Source organism: Pipra filicauda, unplaced genomic scaffold, assembly GCF_003945595.2.
Source record: "Pipra filicauda isolate LSUMZ 115617 unplaced genomic scaffold, ASM394559v2 scaffold19_size4547281_pilon, whole genome shotgun sequence".
NCBI lineage: Eukaryota > Metazoa > Chordata > Aves > Passeriformes > Pipridae > Pipra > Pipra filicauda.
Window position 1 is genome coordinate 4,108,594 of NW_024104309.1, and position 16,822 is coordinate 4,125,415.

Here is a 16,822-nt window from a genome sequence, read left to right on the forward strand (position 1 = left end):
CTTCAGGGCGGGCGTAGCCGCCGCCTCTGATTGGCTGAGCCGGCTGGGGGGGCGCGACCACAGCGGGACCGATCCACCGCGCGCCAGCGAAGGGGGGGCCGGGTTGTCCCCTCGGAATGGTACAGCCCGAGCCCGAGAGCCCTTTGGCCGGGCCGTTACCAGCGCCCGCGCGCGCTCAGCCAGGGCCCCCGGCGGGCTGTCCGGCGCGCTGCCTGATGCAGCGGCGGGCGTGCCGCGCCCCTCTTGGCGGCGCGCTGCCACCGAGGCGCTTTAGGTGTCACTGCCGGCTCCCTGCGCACACCGCTCCGCTGCTCCGCGCGGCTTTTCGCTGCTGTGCTCGCCCTGCGGCGCGCTCCCTCTCCGGCGTTCTCGCGGGGCGGGCGGCGCGGGGGGGGTGGTTGGTGCGGGGGAGGGGGCGCGGCGCGAGGCGGGGCGCGCGCGGGGCGCCGGGGGGGGGGCGGGGGGGTCCTCGCGGGCGCGCGGAAAAAAACGCGCCAAGTTTGCGGGCGCGCGGCCCGCGGTCTCCATGGCAACGGCGAGCGGGAGCGGGGCCGCGATGTAGCGGTGAGTGAGTGAGGGAGGGACGGGGAGGGACGGGAGCGAGGGGGGGGAGCGGCCGCGCCGCCCGCCCGGGGCCCGCCGGCCGCGGGGGGACATGCGGGGGGCGCGGGGGGGCGGCCCGAGCCCGGGGCGGAGGGCGGCGGGGGGGGGCCCCGCGGCGAGTAAATGGCGCCTGGTGTGCGCGTGTGTGTGTGTGTGCGCGCCAGGTGTGAGCGCCACGGCCGCGCCCCGCACCAGCCATGCCCGGCGTCCTGCCCGCCGACACCGCCAGGGCCAGCCCCAGCAAGAAGAACAGGCTGTCGCTGAAGCTTTTCCAGAAGAAGGAGGCGAAGAGAGCGCTGGATTTTACCGAGGCGCAGGAAAATGAGCAGAAGGGCGCGGAGTTCAGAGGCGCCGAGATGTGAGTCCCGCGCGGGAGAAGTTTGTTTTGTGGCGATGTTGTGTCGGTCCGGTGTTGCTCCGTCCTCCGCTCGACTCAGTTTCGTGTTCTTATATAAATACGTGCTGCAGCGCGCGCTAAATTAAATTAACGTGCGCTTAAGACTGAATTAACGTGCGCTTAAGAATGAATTAACGTGCGTTTAAATTAAGTTAACCCCCGACCCAACTTAATCAAACTGAACAAACTAATTTCGATAACTGATTTTTTATAACTGTTTGAATAAAATAAGTTTGCGACGCTGTGGGATGTTTAGTTGGCGCAAACTTTAGGGATCACTTGAATAAGCGACTCTCTTTTAAAACTAAATAATCGCTGTAACCAGTTTCTACAACTGTCTTAAGGAAACAACTTTGCCACACCGTGGATGTCTTAGTTGGCACCAACTTTATGATCACTTCAAGAAGTTGCTTTGTTTCGAGTTAATATAAGTAGTTACTCTGCTGCTGAGCTATTTATATTATTATTTATATTAAAATGTAACTTTTTGCGAGATGAGTCTTAATGAAAAGATGTTGGATTTTGAAGGCTGTTTCTGCTGCAAGGAAATGAATTTGTTGTGGTGCTGTCTGTCATTCACTGGGGCTTTTCAAGCCCTGAGCAAATCCATCAACCCATTTCTTTGCTAATGGGGGGATTTAAGTGGGAAAAAGTGAAGTTGCTTGATTGTGGTCAGTTGCAGTCTTTAAAATTTGGTTCTGTTGTGTCAGTACAGTGCATTAATCACTTATATCAGTGATTAATAATAATGATAATCAGTATATTATGTGTCAGGTTCATTGGTTTCTTTTAATTTTGTTTTTCTATTTTTATTCTTTTGCTTTGTATCCAGAAATTATATGACTCTGGAGCAGGGCACAGGGGTAGAAACCATGTTCTAGGCACGTTTTTCTACCTTAGGAATGAACAAAGAATGTACAAAAGTATTTAAAAGTGAACTTTCTTTGTTCCTTAAACTGGTCTCCTGATATTATTTGAAAAGTAAGTGTTGGGACTAACAGCAGATTTTGCTGATTTTTGTAAAATTGTTTCTTTTTGGCTGCTGTTCTAGCTGAGGAATTTGTGTTTGAGTGCCCAGAGTGAACATAGATACTCTCAGACACACTTTGATGTGATTTTGAGCTGTGTATCTTAGTGATGAATTATGTCAGGTGGCTCTGAGATGGGAGGTGAAGGAATCCTTTTCTAAAGTTGTTTCTTACTCCCTGTTTTCTCTGTTTCACAGTGACCAGGTTGTTCCTGCAGCACAGCCTCCCTCCCTTGTCAGCTGTGAGAAAAAAGACAACATGTTGCCTTTTGTGGGCTTGAACAACCTGGGGAACACCTGTTACCTGAACAGTGTCCTGCAGGTGAGGGCATGGTCAAGGGGGACCTCAAAAAGGGGATTTTTTTGGTTAAGCACAAGTGGGTGAGATTTGTAGTTTGATATTCCATGGATGTCTGGGTGTAGTATGAAGAGAATCTAATTACAGTGTGTGGGGGGAAATGCTGCTGCAGGATATGTGTGCACTGTAGGTTGTCCTGACTGGGTAGTTCTTCAGTTTCCATACTTGGGGCTCCTCCCTGCTGTGAAAAATCCTGGATCTTTGTGTGCTGTGCACAGCCTGGGGAGATGCAGAGCTGGCTGGATCATAAATGTGGATTTCTATGTAGAGTAACCTCTTACTCAGGTTATTCTCCTCTTTTCAACTGTTGCTTTCAGGTATTATATTTCTGTCCTGGTTTTAAAACTGGAGTAAAACATTTATATAACATCATTTCAAAGAAGAAAGAATCTTTGAAGGATGAAGGAGAGCAAAAGGCAGAAAAGGTAACAAATCTCCCCATGTTCTTTACTTAGAACTTGTGTTCAAACATGAGTGTTCAGAGGATCTGTAAACTTGTAAGCCCAAGTCTTAAACAAGAAATTTGAGAAGATATCTCACCATGCATTTGGCATTAAGATAATTATGATACAGTACTTTGAGTGGATAGAAATCGGAGTTCCGGCAAGGATGGTTTCAGGATTTAAAATAATGGCTAATTTGGCTTTTATGTTTGTTTTCCACTTTGAAAAGAACAATAAATATATTGTCTGAAACCCACCTGCTTCCCATGGCACACAAAAAAAGCTGTCCAATATCTGTTAGAAAACTAAGGGAGGGCAGGAGAGAAAAGTTTAACTTGTTACAGACAAAACTGCAAGTGTTTTTGTTCTTTTTACATTGTTATTGCAGGGAAGTTGTAAAGAAGATCCCCTGGCAAGTTATGAGCTCATCTGCAGCTTGCACTCCTTGATTCTGTCAGTTGAGCAGCTTCAAGCCAGTTTTCTCCTAAACCCAGAAAAGTACACAGATGAACTCGCTACTCAGCCCCGAAGGCTCCTGAACACCCTCAGGTACAAATCACCCTAAGTGTTGTCAGGGTTTGCTCCTGGCTTTTCCAGGTTGTTGCCATTGCACAGTTTCAGAGGCTGGTGGAAGGTAGATGGTCTCAAATTTGGAGTGGCCTTATAGGAAGTAAATTTTTCGTGCTTATTGTCACCTCCATGATGTCAGAAACCTGAAGTAAATTTTAACTTTGTAAGAGTGTCATTTAAATGCAGAAGAGGGTTTAAAACAGTGCTTAGCCTTAGGTACAGAAGTGTCATAGAACTTTGGAATGGTTTAGGTTGGGAGGGACCTTAAAGATCATCCAGTTCTACCCCCTGCCATGGGCAGGGACACCTTCCACTATCACAGGTTGTTCCAAGCCCCATCCAACCTGGCCTTGAACACTTCCAGGGATGGTGAAGGATTCTCTTTGACCTGAGAAGCTGCACCACTGGGTTGCAATTCAGTGAGTGTTTAAATGCCTAAGGCTGAACTTTCCCATGACTCTGTGACAGAGAGGACTCCTCTCTAGGCCTGGACAGGACCCTCCATGACTTCCGTCTAAATCCCTAATTTAAATCTCAAATCATGTTACCCGGTTAGCAAAGAATAACTAATCCTCATTGCTCTGCTTGTTTCTTTTCCCTAGAGAGCTGAACCCCATGTATGAAGGGTACCTGCAGCACGATGCCCAGGAAGTCCTACAGTGTATCCTGGGAAACATCCAGGAAACATGTCAGCTGCTGAAGAAGGAAGAGTTGAACAAACTGCCCATGGAGGAGCCTTCAGCTAAACTGGAGGAAAAACTCAATCCAATCCCTGAGAGCAACGGGACCGGCAGCGCTGCCGAGGAGGAGGATCCCACTCCAAGCAGCCATGACGGAGACGCGGCCGAGGACAAGCTGCTCAAGGGACACGGGAAAAGGAAAAGTGACGCCGAGGGCGGCAATGCCAAGAAAAAATCCAAAGTGTCAAAAGAGCAAACTGCAGCAGAGGAAAATCAAAGGCAGACCAGGTCAAAGAGGAAAGCGACGGGGGAGAAGTTGGAAACCCAAAGCGACGCCATCGCCAGGTGCTCTGGGGACAGCGAGAGCGCGAAGCCCACGCAGAAAAAGTCACGGCTTAGGTTAAACTGGTTAAAATCCTCATGCAAACAGCCCAGCATTCTGTCCAAATTTTATAGTCTAGGAAAATTAACTACAAACCTGGGATCCAAAGACCCAGGAAAAGAATATGACTGTGAGCTCGAAGAGTCATCTACCAAGTGCGAAAATGGTGACAGTAAAGAAGAATATCATGAACCAGCATCTCCCGTGGAAAACCACCATGAAAAGGGAACTGAAAAAGAACCAAAAAAGGAAGGTTGGTGCACAAGTGATGGGCTTAAAATTAGTATGATTAAGAAAGTACAATGCGTGGGAAGTCAGTCTTCAGACTGCACAGCCTGCAGAGCTCTAAACACAAAATTAGATTTTCAGGAATTGAAGAAGATTTTTAGGAACAAGAATTTATTTTTATACATGTTTGTAATTTTTTTTTTTATAACTTGACCTGTTTAGCTTAGATCTCGAGGTATTCCTCTAACATTCTGTAATCATTGTACCATATATATGTATAAAAAAAAAAAAGGCATAACATTGCCAGGTTTGTATTATCACTAATTTTTGTCATCCATAGACATAGCAGATGGATTCAAGATTTAAAGGAAGATGCTGGTCAGGAGCAAACAGAATCAAACTCCATTGGCCATGGCTTTGTGCCCAAGTTTACAAACAATATTCTCTCCTTCCCTCCCTATTCCTTAGTTTTGTCCCATATTCCCAATGTTCCCAAGAACTAGGAAGGACACAGGATGTATTACATATTCTAATTGGCTGGCAGGTATGGATTTCTTGTCAATGAAACAAGGTATCTGTTGAGAGAAGGGGCTCAGTATGAATTCAGTACTTAACAATTTGGAACTTTCTGACCCACCCACCAATTTTATAAAAAATTGAAGGAATGCAGAATCTTTGAGATCTGCATTTCTTCAGCACATTTGACCAAAACTGGCCAACAAATTTAGAAAGCATTGGAGGAGAACACTGAGAATAAATAGAAACCAGCCAAACCCACACATGTGACGCTCCTTGAGGAGGCTGGATAGTCCATACTAAGAAGTCAGTGCACTGGTGACAAATATTCCAGAATGCCACACTTAAAGTATAAAACAAGCACCCAATCTTAAAACAGAAATTAAAGTTTGAGGGCCAAGAGACAGAGGCTCCGTATTTACTTACTAGTAGATGATACACTGAAAACTGCACGATACGTAGTTTTGTTTTAATTCCTATGTGGGATCCCCAAAAGGCCATGGCTGTAACATGGTCATTTTCCACGGATAGCCAAAGGTAGTCTTTGGAATCAAGTGCAGCTTGCTCAGTGATGTGACATGTACTTTCTCTAGGTACAGAACTGGCTGTCTTTGAACTGGTGGAGAAACTGTTCCAGGGCCAGTTAGTGCTGAGGACAAGGTGTTTGGAGTGCGAGTGCTTTACTGAAAGGAGAGAAGATTTTCAGGACATCAGTGTTCCAGTGCAAGAAGATGAACTTTCTAAAGCTGAAGAGAGTTCTGAAAGTAAGTAATTGTCTCAGAAAGGGGTGTGAGGTGTTTCTGCCTCAGCCAGCCATGGGGAAGGACAGTGCTGTGGTTATCAAGGAACATGGCTCCTGTTTGTGCTGACTAAAATTAGATGCTCTTATCTCCTGTCCTGATTAACTTTAGACTTTGGAAACACTGTTGACAGATCCAGATAATATTAAAATTGTTTCGAATCTTAACACATAGCATGCACTGCTTACAGTCCTTCACTTTGGTACATGTTTTTCTGCTTATAAATAAGTATTTTCTTTGATGTAGGTCTTCCCGTTCTTCCTGGATAAGGAACTTTTCTGCTTTTTTTTCTTAAAAGAAATATTTGCACTTTTTCCTCAAAAATTAAAAGAGAACCCAGCTTTTTTTGTTAATTACTCTAAAATTTTTTTTTAGTGTATTAGATTGTTGTTGCCTTAGTAGCATTTGTTTTATCTTTGTCAGTGTTAATTCTCTGGTCTCTTTCACAAATTTTATTGATCTATTCATAGTTTTTAGGTATTATAAAAAGTAAGCATGATAATACTAAATTTTGAAATGGAGACTTTTAATTTTAGTTCCCATGGAATTAATTTGGAGCAGCTTTTACTGCCTTTACTCCCCATTTTGGTGAAGGACTCAGAGTAAAATGTGTGGGGAAATGTTAATGTGTAAAATGCTGCTGTCAGTGTAGGTGATCCTGTCAGCAGTGTGAGGGTGGCAGGGGAGGCAAAACGTAAGAAGTGAAAGGGAACTTTCTAGTTATTTTGGATGTTTGCCCTAATAAGTGAAATTCATGGGCCCAGTTTCCAGACATGGCAACAGAATTATTCTGTGTTATCTGAAACAAGCTTTGGGAAAACCTTAGATTTGAAGTAAGAGATACTTTCATCCCTTCCTGAAATGCTCCAAATACATCTATTTCACACATACTGAGTGTTCTTTACAGTGTTGTCGTTTTTGAGCCTGTCTTGACATGTTTTGTTTTGTTGTTGTTCTGGTGGGGCGCATTGGAAATGTAAATATTGGTGTATCTGTGAGTGTAACGATTCTCTTTTCTAGTTTCTCCAGAGCCAAAAACAGAAACGAAGACGCTGAAATGGGCAATTTCACAGTTTGCCTCAGTGGAAAGGATTGTGGGAGAGGACAAATATTTCTGTGAGAACTGCCATCACTACACGGAAGCCGAGCGCAGCCTTTTATTCGATAAAATGCCCGAAGTTATAACAATTCACTTGAAGTGCTTTGCTGCCAGTGGCTTGGAGTGAGTATGCATTGACTGTGTTATGAAACAGTGTCCTGGAGGAAGGGAAATCTTATCACAGGAGTTGAAAATGCTTTGTAACTTTGCCAAAAGCAGATTTCCAGATTGAAATGAACTTAAATCGCTGGGACGCAGCCCCTGATTTCATAAAGGCTTTTTGTTCTTACGAGCAGTGGCAGAAATTACCTGCAGGAAAACTGACTTTTAGGAGACTTCTTGACAAAAATTTTTTAGCTGTACTCTTTAAAAACAGCCTGATTTATTGATCTTTCTTAAAACTTTGTTTACTTTAAATATCACCTGTCCCTGTGAGTTTAGAGGCCGCTTTAAGTACTTTAACAGAACAAGTAATTAGAACAAATATGAATTTTATGGTCACAGCCAGAATTGATCAATTCCTTAAAAAATACCGTTAGTACAAATTTTTTGCAATTTTTACAATACAAATTTTAGTACTCTACCTGAATGTGAGCACTAAAATCTGTGGGGGAAAAATCAGCAGATAAATATTTTAAAGAGCTAACACACCAAAAAATTGATATATTAATTTAAAAATACAGTAATATCAGCCTCACTGATGTTCAGCTACTGAGAAATCAGTGTTTGATGTTATAATTTTTGTAATCCTTATGTTTTGAAATAGGTTGTGAGTGGTTTTGTTTGGGGTTTTTTTCATACTTAAGAATTGGGATGGGAGGAAAAACCAAAGAAAAACCCATCCCTACAGTACTGCCCATACATAAATCAGTGTCATGACAATTTATACTCAGCACTTTGCAGTAAACTCCATTTCTCCACTGAGATTTAAATACTGAAAAATGACAGAAAGCGCCATCAGGAGAAACTTCTTAGAACTATAAAATATTCCCCCAGATCTTTTAGGAAATTGGTACACCATTTATTGCAGCCTCTGAGCCTTTCGATGGGGCAGGAAGTTTTCTAGGCACAAATTAGTTTGGCCTTTTATCCCCAAGTTCCCTGTGTGCTGCATTTCCCCCTCACTTGGCTTTAGACATTCAGAGCCACCTCACCAGCGGAAGCCTCATGCATGATGTCTGCCATGGAATTTAGTTTATAATAGTTGTGTCACCAATATTTTAGATAAAAATACCACATCTAAGTTGTCAGAGGGTGCTCTCTAAGCAAGTGCTGGTAACTGTGGTCAGTTTAAGATTTGTGAAATATCCAGTGCTGAGGATGATATTGTTACATTTTTACAGGTAGTTTGCTAAGATTGTTAAAGGTACATTTCTCAGTCTGCCGGTTTGTAGTATTTTTTTAGGAATATCCAGGTTTCTGACGAAGTAGAAGGGAAGCTTCCTCTGTCTCTGCAATGCCTTTTCGTACAAATCCAGGATCATAACATACAAAATTGTCTTTTCATTGATGTCCATCATATTTGACTTAAATATTGACTTCATATATATAGACTTAATATATATTGACTTAAAGTTGCACACTTAAAAATGCCCTTGTATTGTTGAGTAGCCCTTGATGTGGGATGGAATCCTGGTACGATTATAGGCTACTGAAAAAAATACAACCTGAAAGGAAACCTGAATATTATCTTCCATTTGCTCCTCTATTTCCTATCTTTTTGTTTCCATGGGGAAGCACTTTCAGGTTAACCAGCCATCTCCTGAGCCACTCACCTCTTCTGCCTTGGCAACCCTGAGCTCCAAAATACTCAGACCAATATCCAGGTCAGAGTGAATCCAGTCTGTTGTGGTTTTCCTCCTGTGTCCTCAGTCATGCCAGACATTTTCTGCCAAGGGCTGGCAACCAGAGATTAAGGAAGTCAGAGTGGAAAAATCAGTGTACAACTGGAGTCAGTGATGAAGCTGAAACTGCTTAGAAGAGTCCCCTGGGTTTTGACTTGAATTTTTTATCTTGGACAAAACCACGTCATTGCTAAAAGTAGTAACAAACTGTTTTACTGGCTTCAAACTTACTTAAATTTTAAACTAAGATTCTTCATACAACTTCCCTTAGCCCCCATAAAAATTTGGAAATGTCTGCTCAGTTGTGCTCTACTGAGTTCTCTGATGACTGAGTTGTAAATAAATGAAGAGAAACGAAGGGTAATGTAAATATTTGCAGTTAATAGGGACTTCATTCATGTTTTCTAGATGCTGGTTTGCAAAGTGTTTGTTTTAAAATAAAGCAGCCAGTGTGAAAATCTACTTGCCTGGGGATGAGTAATTCTCTTTAGCAAGAGTGTGTGTGTTGTGTGTGGAAAAATCATAGGCCATGTGTGCTCAGGCTGTGAAGCTCTGAAGGAGAAATGTGTAACTGGTGATACGTAATTAAGCATTTCCACTACAGAAATTTAGCAGTTGGTGAGAAAATCAGCTTTTTGTTTTGTGAAATTCTGTACAGGGGGTAAAGTTAATTTATAGCCTCAAAAGACGTAGCTGCAGAAATCAGGTTTGCTCTGTGTGAAGTGCATCAGTCAGAGCAGGCAGAGTACTTGGCATACAATTTTTCTGTCCTCAGATTCTTATCATTAAGAAGAACAAAAAGCTAATAGGAAAAGATTTCCTCTCTTATTTCCTCCTCTCCAAATCTTTGATGCTGGATCTCATTCAGAAGAAAGGCAGACCCTGCTTTTTACTGTTTTGTGTGAATATGATTGTCACAGTGTGCTTGAGTGGAACTGGGTTTCTGAGCTGGAGTATCAGCAGGCAGTTTCTCTGTTTCTTGACTGTCTTCTGAATATTTCTGGCTACTAACAATAGGGATTTTCAGAAGATTTAAGTTTTTTTATTTCTGATTATATGCTCTTTGTGTTCCTTTTGGTGGAGTCAAATGTTTATGGTAAGCTTAGGTCTAAAGTGAGATTTCGGTTAATGAGAGTGACTGAGGATCTGTGGGTGTGTGTAAATGTGTTTTATCAGGGTTTATGGCTGTGAACACGAGTGAAATGATGAGAAGCAGAATCAAAACTAAACACAGGAAAACAGGAGTCTGTTACTGCAGTTATGCCATAGCTACAATTTCCTTGGATTCAAGATAGTTTTTCTTAGGATAATAGCAGTGAGCTTTTTGTAACCTTAGTTTTACAGGGCTTGCCTGTATTCCCCTGGATTTTTCCCTACAACACCCTGAAAGTTGAGCAAGAACTGAATCATCACTGGAATCTATTAGGACATCATAACCTATCACTAAATAAAGAGGTTAATTAATTTGTGCTGATGCAGTATGTTACTCATCAAGATCAGAATCATTCGGTAATATTTTTTTTCAAACTCTGTAGAAGATCCTTGTAATGAAAGGACTTAAACTTTTCTCATGGTAAATTTGTGCACTATGAACAAAATACTGAGTATTTCTGGAATACCAAATGCTTTTCCAAGTAAATCAGCCAGAGAATTGCTTGAAAAAAATGGAATACCACAGGACAGGTAATGAGGAATCTCTGGTAGCAAGTGTTGGTAAGTTTACTCATCACTGAGGGGATCTGAGAGAAACCACTCAGATTTTCTATGTGATACTAAAGCTACTTGAAAGTAAAATAGATTTGTATTTATTCAGCAAATGACTCTTTCAGGAGGGGAAAAAACTCCAACCGTCCTTATTTCAGCCTTGGCTGTTGAGGTTTTTGTTTTGTTTTTTAAGCAGAGTGGTGTCTGGGGGAGTGCAGGTGTTTGTGCATGGACAGAAGCAGGAATGATAACAATTAGCCTAATTATTTTTATCACCACTATTTAAAAATTAATTTAGTTGATACTTTAGAAAAAGGGAGTCTCTTAAATTATTAAAATTTACAGTTCCTAGGCTGTAAAATTTACCATTATACAGTCATAAAAGTGCCTTTACTGACCAGGGGTGCCTGGGACAGATGTTGGTGAATAGAAAGTGAGAAGGGAGAAGCTTCTCCTGATCACATGTGGAAAATAACAGGTGGGCCTATGGGCCTAAAGTGGTGTTTATTGGGAAAGGGTTTAACTAGTGTCTCCCTTGTGAAGGTTTGACTGCTACGGGGGCCTGTCCAAGATCAACACTCCGCTGCTGACGCCACTCAAGCTGTCCCTGGAGGAGTGGAGCACCAGGCCCACCAACGACACCTATGGATTATTTGCTGTGGTCATGCACAGCGGCATCACCATCAGCAGTGGACATTACACAGCCTCTGTCAAGATCACAGATCTCAGCAGCCTGGAGCTGGACAGGGGCACCTTCATGGCCAACCCCACGTACGCCGTGCTCAAACCAGAGCCGCTCAACGAGGAGGAGGCCAGAGCTGTGACCGACGACTACGATGATGGTGAGGTCTCCTTCAGGGTCAACGGTGCTGCCCAGCCAGGGAAGGTCCTTAGCAAGAAGAACATGGAAGCTGTGGGACTGCTTGGGGGGCAGAAGAGCAAGTCTGACTGTGACCTGTACCCCAACAAACCAGCCAACCCCGAGAAGTTCCTCAGCGTGGTCACGGAGAGCAGGAGCCCCGAGCGCAGCGCAGGGAACGCTGAGCATGGCACAGAGCACAGCGAGGCCAACGGGGTGGGAGCCAGCGGGCTGGAAAACAAGGCTCTGTATGTGCTCCAGAGCCTCAAGGAATACGAGGGCAAGTGGCTGCTCTTCGATGACTCCGAAGTAAAGGTCACAGAAGAAAAGGACTTTCTGAATTCTCTTTCTCCGACATCATCATCTACATCGACTCCTTACCTACTGTTTTATAAGAAAATTGTAGAGTGATACTGTATTTTGACTGTAAATATTCAGGATTTGCATACACCTCTTGGTCTGATTTGCATCCAAACTACCTGGAAGAAACGGCTGTTTTGTTTTTTGAAGCTACTGATTCTTCATGTTTTTGGTCTTTTTCTTCAGTGTAAAGTGGCTCAACTTGAATTAACAAAACACGACATAGAACTTGACTCACACCTTAATTTTCTGCTGGAGAATAGTGCTGCAACCTTTTAGAAATACCAGTTTGTATAGATCCTAAACAAATCCTACAGCACCCAGTAGTGGTTTTAATGCAGCTCTAGGTCTCAGACATGCCTATTGTATTATTAGCTTTTTTTTTTTAATAAAATTTATTTGTATTCATACCCCAGAGTAAATGTATATTAACTAGCAAATTTCACCAGAAGTTGTGTATTTTTGTAACTTGGGAAGTAACACTTCATATTTAGTCTTTGGGTAACCGACATGGTTTGTTCTCCTGATCCTTTTCCTTCCTGCTTTGTGCAACTTAGAGCACAAGGAAAATGGTCTTGGAACCTTGTTTAGTGCATTGGAGGGACCTGAACTTCATAGAAATGCTTGACTGGTCTAATTTGCATCTTGTTGCATAGGTGTTAAAGGGCAAAGTGTAAATAGGTGTGATTAATACGTCGACACAGGGGCAGAGTGTAGTGTAATTAAAATAATTTTGTACTTTGAAGAGTGGAGCCCTCTAATCTGCATATATGTCTGGGTGGGTTTGGAACTTAGTGGTGACCTTACAACAGTTAATTTGTACCTGAGCTCACTGCAAAATAGGAAAACGAAAGCATTTGGCTTTGATGCTTTGTTAAGAATGTATATATGAAATAAAAAACTTATGATACGCATCTGAGACAACCAGATCAGACTGTTGTGTTGGGGGGGGAAGACAAAGTGGAAGTGATTTGGGAACAGTTATAAAAAGGGTGGGAAACTTATCTTAAAAAAATGGAAGATTTTAAAACTAACATTCTGTGGGTTTTTTTTAACTGACTCTTGTACAGCAGATCCTCACCTGAAGGCACTTGATGACCAGAGGTGTGAGGTTCAGGGTAAACAGATGATTATGGCAAAAACCAAAAATGTTTGCACTAAATACTAGGGATGAAAATCCCAAATTGTTTGTTAGACAATTTAAGGTGAATCCTATCAACTGACAGAGTCTTAACCAATATGACACAAAGTAAGGTGAGTGTTTAATTGTCATGGGATGGACAGAAAGACATGAAGATTGCAGAGAGACAATGGAAGATAGTCAGGATGTGAGTATGCCCTGGTTTCCTGGATACATTTAACCTTTTTCTAATACAAATTAATTTATTTACAGGAAAAGCCCTAAAACCCTTTACCTAGTTAATTCTGCAATACTTAATTTTTACAATCTTTTATTATAATGTATAAACACTGAGGTAGCTCAGGAAAAGTATCTTTAGTGTATTTTCCATGCTAGTGTCAACTTCTGATTGTTGTACAGGCCTTGACTTTGCAGCATATCCTAGATAAAAAAGCTGGAATGACAAATGCTCTTAAGACTTTTTCCTTTTCGAAAGCATTGCATCATAATAAATAATTTCAGAGTCTAAACCAAGATATAGCTACATTAAAAAAATAACAGTGATCTTACCTTGCAAGGGCAGCCCCATCCTATTACAGAATGCAATTTTTTAAGGTTTGCTGAATTTCAGCCTGCAAATGAAAGTTTATTTTTCCACACCTGACCCAAGAATTATCTTTTTCATTCAACTTCAGGATCAGGAGTGTTTCCAAGGAAACAAAATGCCATTATATACAACAAAATAAAATGTGAGGAAGACCCAGCTGTCTTCCATCATAGCATAAAGCGTGGGAGATTCTTTGTGGCAGCTGAACAGAAAGATGCTGAATGAAAAACACTCCTCTGGCACAGGGAGAGGGAGCAGGGGGTGGGGTTTTTTTGAGATTTACTTGAGCACCACTTGCCACCCTCCTGAACTCGCCACTTGCTGCAGTAACTCATGTCCTGGAGTAGGACTGCTGTAAATTAAAGTTTCACTCTTTCATGCTTATTTGGATTTGTTCCCCCTTTTTCACTGTGTAAATATTTTCAATGCCTCTTCCTGTAGATGTCTTGCAAAGCCACTCCCTCCTCCCTTAATATTTTCCATTATGAGAGTCCCTGACTCTTATAATGCTTCCACAGCCTTGTCAACACCCTTGGGCTTTAAATATCCCTTAAAAGGTCAGAGTTGGAGTTTTTCTTTAGGCAGGTGCTCCTGTGTTACATCCCGTGACACAACTAGTTCAGGATTATTCATGTTCCAGGGAAATGGTCAGAGATGGACACACTTAACACTCCCAAAATCTGTGAAGCTGTTGGAATAAAAGCCTGAGAGAAGGAGGGAAAATCAGCAGAACTGTACCTTCCCAACACACCCCTTGGCCACAGCACTTCAAACAACCTGAAGTAAGTATCAGGGACAACAAAGACCCCACCTAAACCCTCACTGCTGCTGCAGGAAGGTGGGCACTTCATGTATAAACCTTCTACTTTTTATATAAAGAGTATGTTTATCAAATTCACTTTTTGTGTGTATTCACGTATATAGATGCATACGTAGGTATTTATATAGAGAGAATAAGCTTGTGTTCAATCACATACCACCTCTTCCAAGGGACTTTGTTCAACACAGAGAAGAAAAATATAAAGGACCAGATTTAGGCGTTGAGTACTCAGCTCCAAATCTGCTGCTTCCTCCAAGTGCTGTGTTAGACCCCAAAATCACTGCTGTAAAACACGTTTTCTTTACATTAATAACAATGCAAAGAATGCTTTCCATGTACACTTTTAACTGTGATATCATTTTATGTTCTTTTTTCCCCATGAAATTAGGTTTTAAATTAAAAAAGGGACACAAAAAGCAGTTTAGTTGCATGGACACTGCTAATTCCAAGTGATGAGGAGATGTTTGTACTTCCCAGCTGGTGGAAATGACCATGTACACACAGAAATCAAGCTGGAACTCCACCTCACGGTACTGGAGGAGGTGAAGTGGTACCAACATGTGCCTCCATCCAGCCTTCTGCTGGCTACAGATGGAATTATTTTTCTTTGCAGCAAAGTTACCAAAGAAAAAGGATTGGGATAATAAAAAAATCACCACTTGGTTAATAAGTGTTGCCGTAAGACTTACCTTTCTCTGAACCTTTTCCCCAGGGATGGTGAGCTCTGAAGTCCAATGCACAGGGAATTAAAGTGTAAACATTCACATATTTAATAGTACCATCAAAATAACCATCATCACTACATTAAAAACTTCCAAAATGCATTTGCGTATGGTCCTAATATAAATTAAATATAGGAACTAAAAGTAAATAAATTTAACATTAGGTAATGCTATAAATAAAGGTAAATGCGTTTAGTGTACCTTTGAGTCATAAAAATGCCTTAAAAAACAGGTAAGTTTACAGCTCATCACCAATACTCTGGATACCACTGCCATGATTTTTTTTTTTTCCAAACATTGTTAAGTCTACATTTGACAATTCATAATGATTTTTGGCCACTGAACACTTGGATGGAGGAAGAGGTGTGAGGGATGTCCAGGATGAAGTCCAAGTTTTATTTCACAATAAAACTTCTTTGATTCCCAGCGCTGATAACAAGGCTCTTTTTCTTTTCAAAACCTTAATTTTTAAGTGCTTTTTTTTTTATTTTGGTTTTTAACTCGTTTAGATTTCCATTTTGCGAAGGCTCATCCTGCTGAAGGAGTCTCTGAGGGAGAGAAAATACAATGATGAGCTCAGATTTTCCACGGTGAAATAAGCCTCATCAGATGAATGACTGTACTTGACTTCCAGTATTTTCTACAAAAATTAACTCCACTGGCATGAACTCATTGCTTTTCCAGTGAATTGTGTTTGGGTTTGGATGTGGTACCATCCAACCACCCAGAAAACTGACAGAAAGTTTAATTCATGTGTACACAAGAGAAGCAGCACAAACCACCTGCCCTACTGAAATCTTATTTAAGTCTTTCAAATACAGATATAAGTGCAATTTTTCAGGAATACGTGGCGTTGGACTAGATGATCTTTGTGGGTCCTTTCCAACTCATGATATTCTGTAATTCTCAGGATATTCTATATCACACCTGTATTAGGTTCCCTGCACAGGCTGAATTTCACAAGATTAGATAATAATTACCAAGCCAAAAGTGCTTCTGAAGTTCCCAGCTGGGTAGGGAGGGAAGCACTGGTATTCCCACCATTCCCAGCCAGTGAAAACTGCCTCCAGAGGGCAGCTGAGATAACAGTGCATGATCTGGGGAGAGATTAAAACATCCCAAACCTGGACAGGGAGCGAAGGCCACCTTTTTGATACGGGCTTTGACCTGCTTTATCCATGACCTGCCTCATCCTCTGATCTGCCCAGGGAGGTTGTGGATTCCCCATCCCTGGAAGTGTTCAAGGCCAGGTTGGATGGAGCTTGGAGGAATCTGGAATAGTGGAAGGTGTCCCTGCCCATGGCAGGGGGTGGAACTGGATGAGCTTTAAGGTTCCTTCCAACCCAAACCCCTCTATGATCCTCTGATTCCCCGTGGGGGTTTTATGTTCTGTCTCACTGCAGACAAACAAAAAGCCCAGATTTCACCTTCTGGCCTTCCAGCATGGAAGACACCAATTATTTTTCCACCCTGCCTGCCCCTGGAGTGCCTCATCCCAGTTTCACTAGGAATAAACCATTGTCAAAGTCCTGCCACAGTGAGGATGGTTTTGCATCTAAGAAGAATGGGATGTGGGATGGAAACAAAAAAAAGAATTGTCACAGCCAAAGAACAAAAGGAACATTGCAAACACCACCTGCCACAGCTGCTGGGATGTGCTCTAAGGCAGGACAGGAGGGGACA

The 16,822-nt window shown here is 42.2% G+C and overlaps 2 protein-coding genes across 13 annotated transcripts in view; one reads left to right on the plus strand and one right to left on the minus strand.

Annotated features, from left to right (window-relative positions):
* The first annotated feature begins 488 nt into the window (after positions 1-488).
* On the plus strand, positions 489-12,791 carry USP1 (ubiquitin specific peptidase 1). The gene is made up of 9 exons (XM_027748772.2): positions 489-564; positions 768-961; positions 2,226-2,349; positions 2,703-2,810; positions 3,217-3,377; positions 4,001-4,713; positions 5,798-5,968; positions 7,025-7,226; positions 11,195-12,791. Exons 2-9 carry the CDS (start codon positions 801-803, stop codon positions 11,919-11,921), a joined length of 2,367 nt encoding a protein of 788 aa, XP_027604573.1. The 5' UTR covers positions 489-564; positions 768-800; the 3' UTR covers positions 11,922-12,791.
* A 2,372-nt stretch (positions 12,792-15,163) lies between these two features.
* Positions 15,164-16,822, minus strand: part of DOCK7 (dedicator of cytokinesis 7) — a 96,062-nt gene continuing 94,403 nt past the window's right edge. For all 12 annotated transcript variants that reach the window (XM_027748771.2, XM_027748770.2, XM_027748767.2 and 9 more), the window contains one exon: positions 15,164-15,687. In XM_027748771.2, coding sequence (XP_027604572.1) covers positions 15,645-15,687 — 43 coding nt within the window. In that variant the 3' untranslated portion in view covers positions 15,164-15,644. The remainder of the gene's footprint in view (positions 15,688-16,822) is intronic.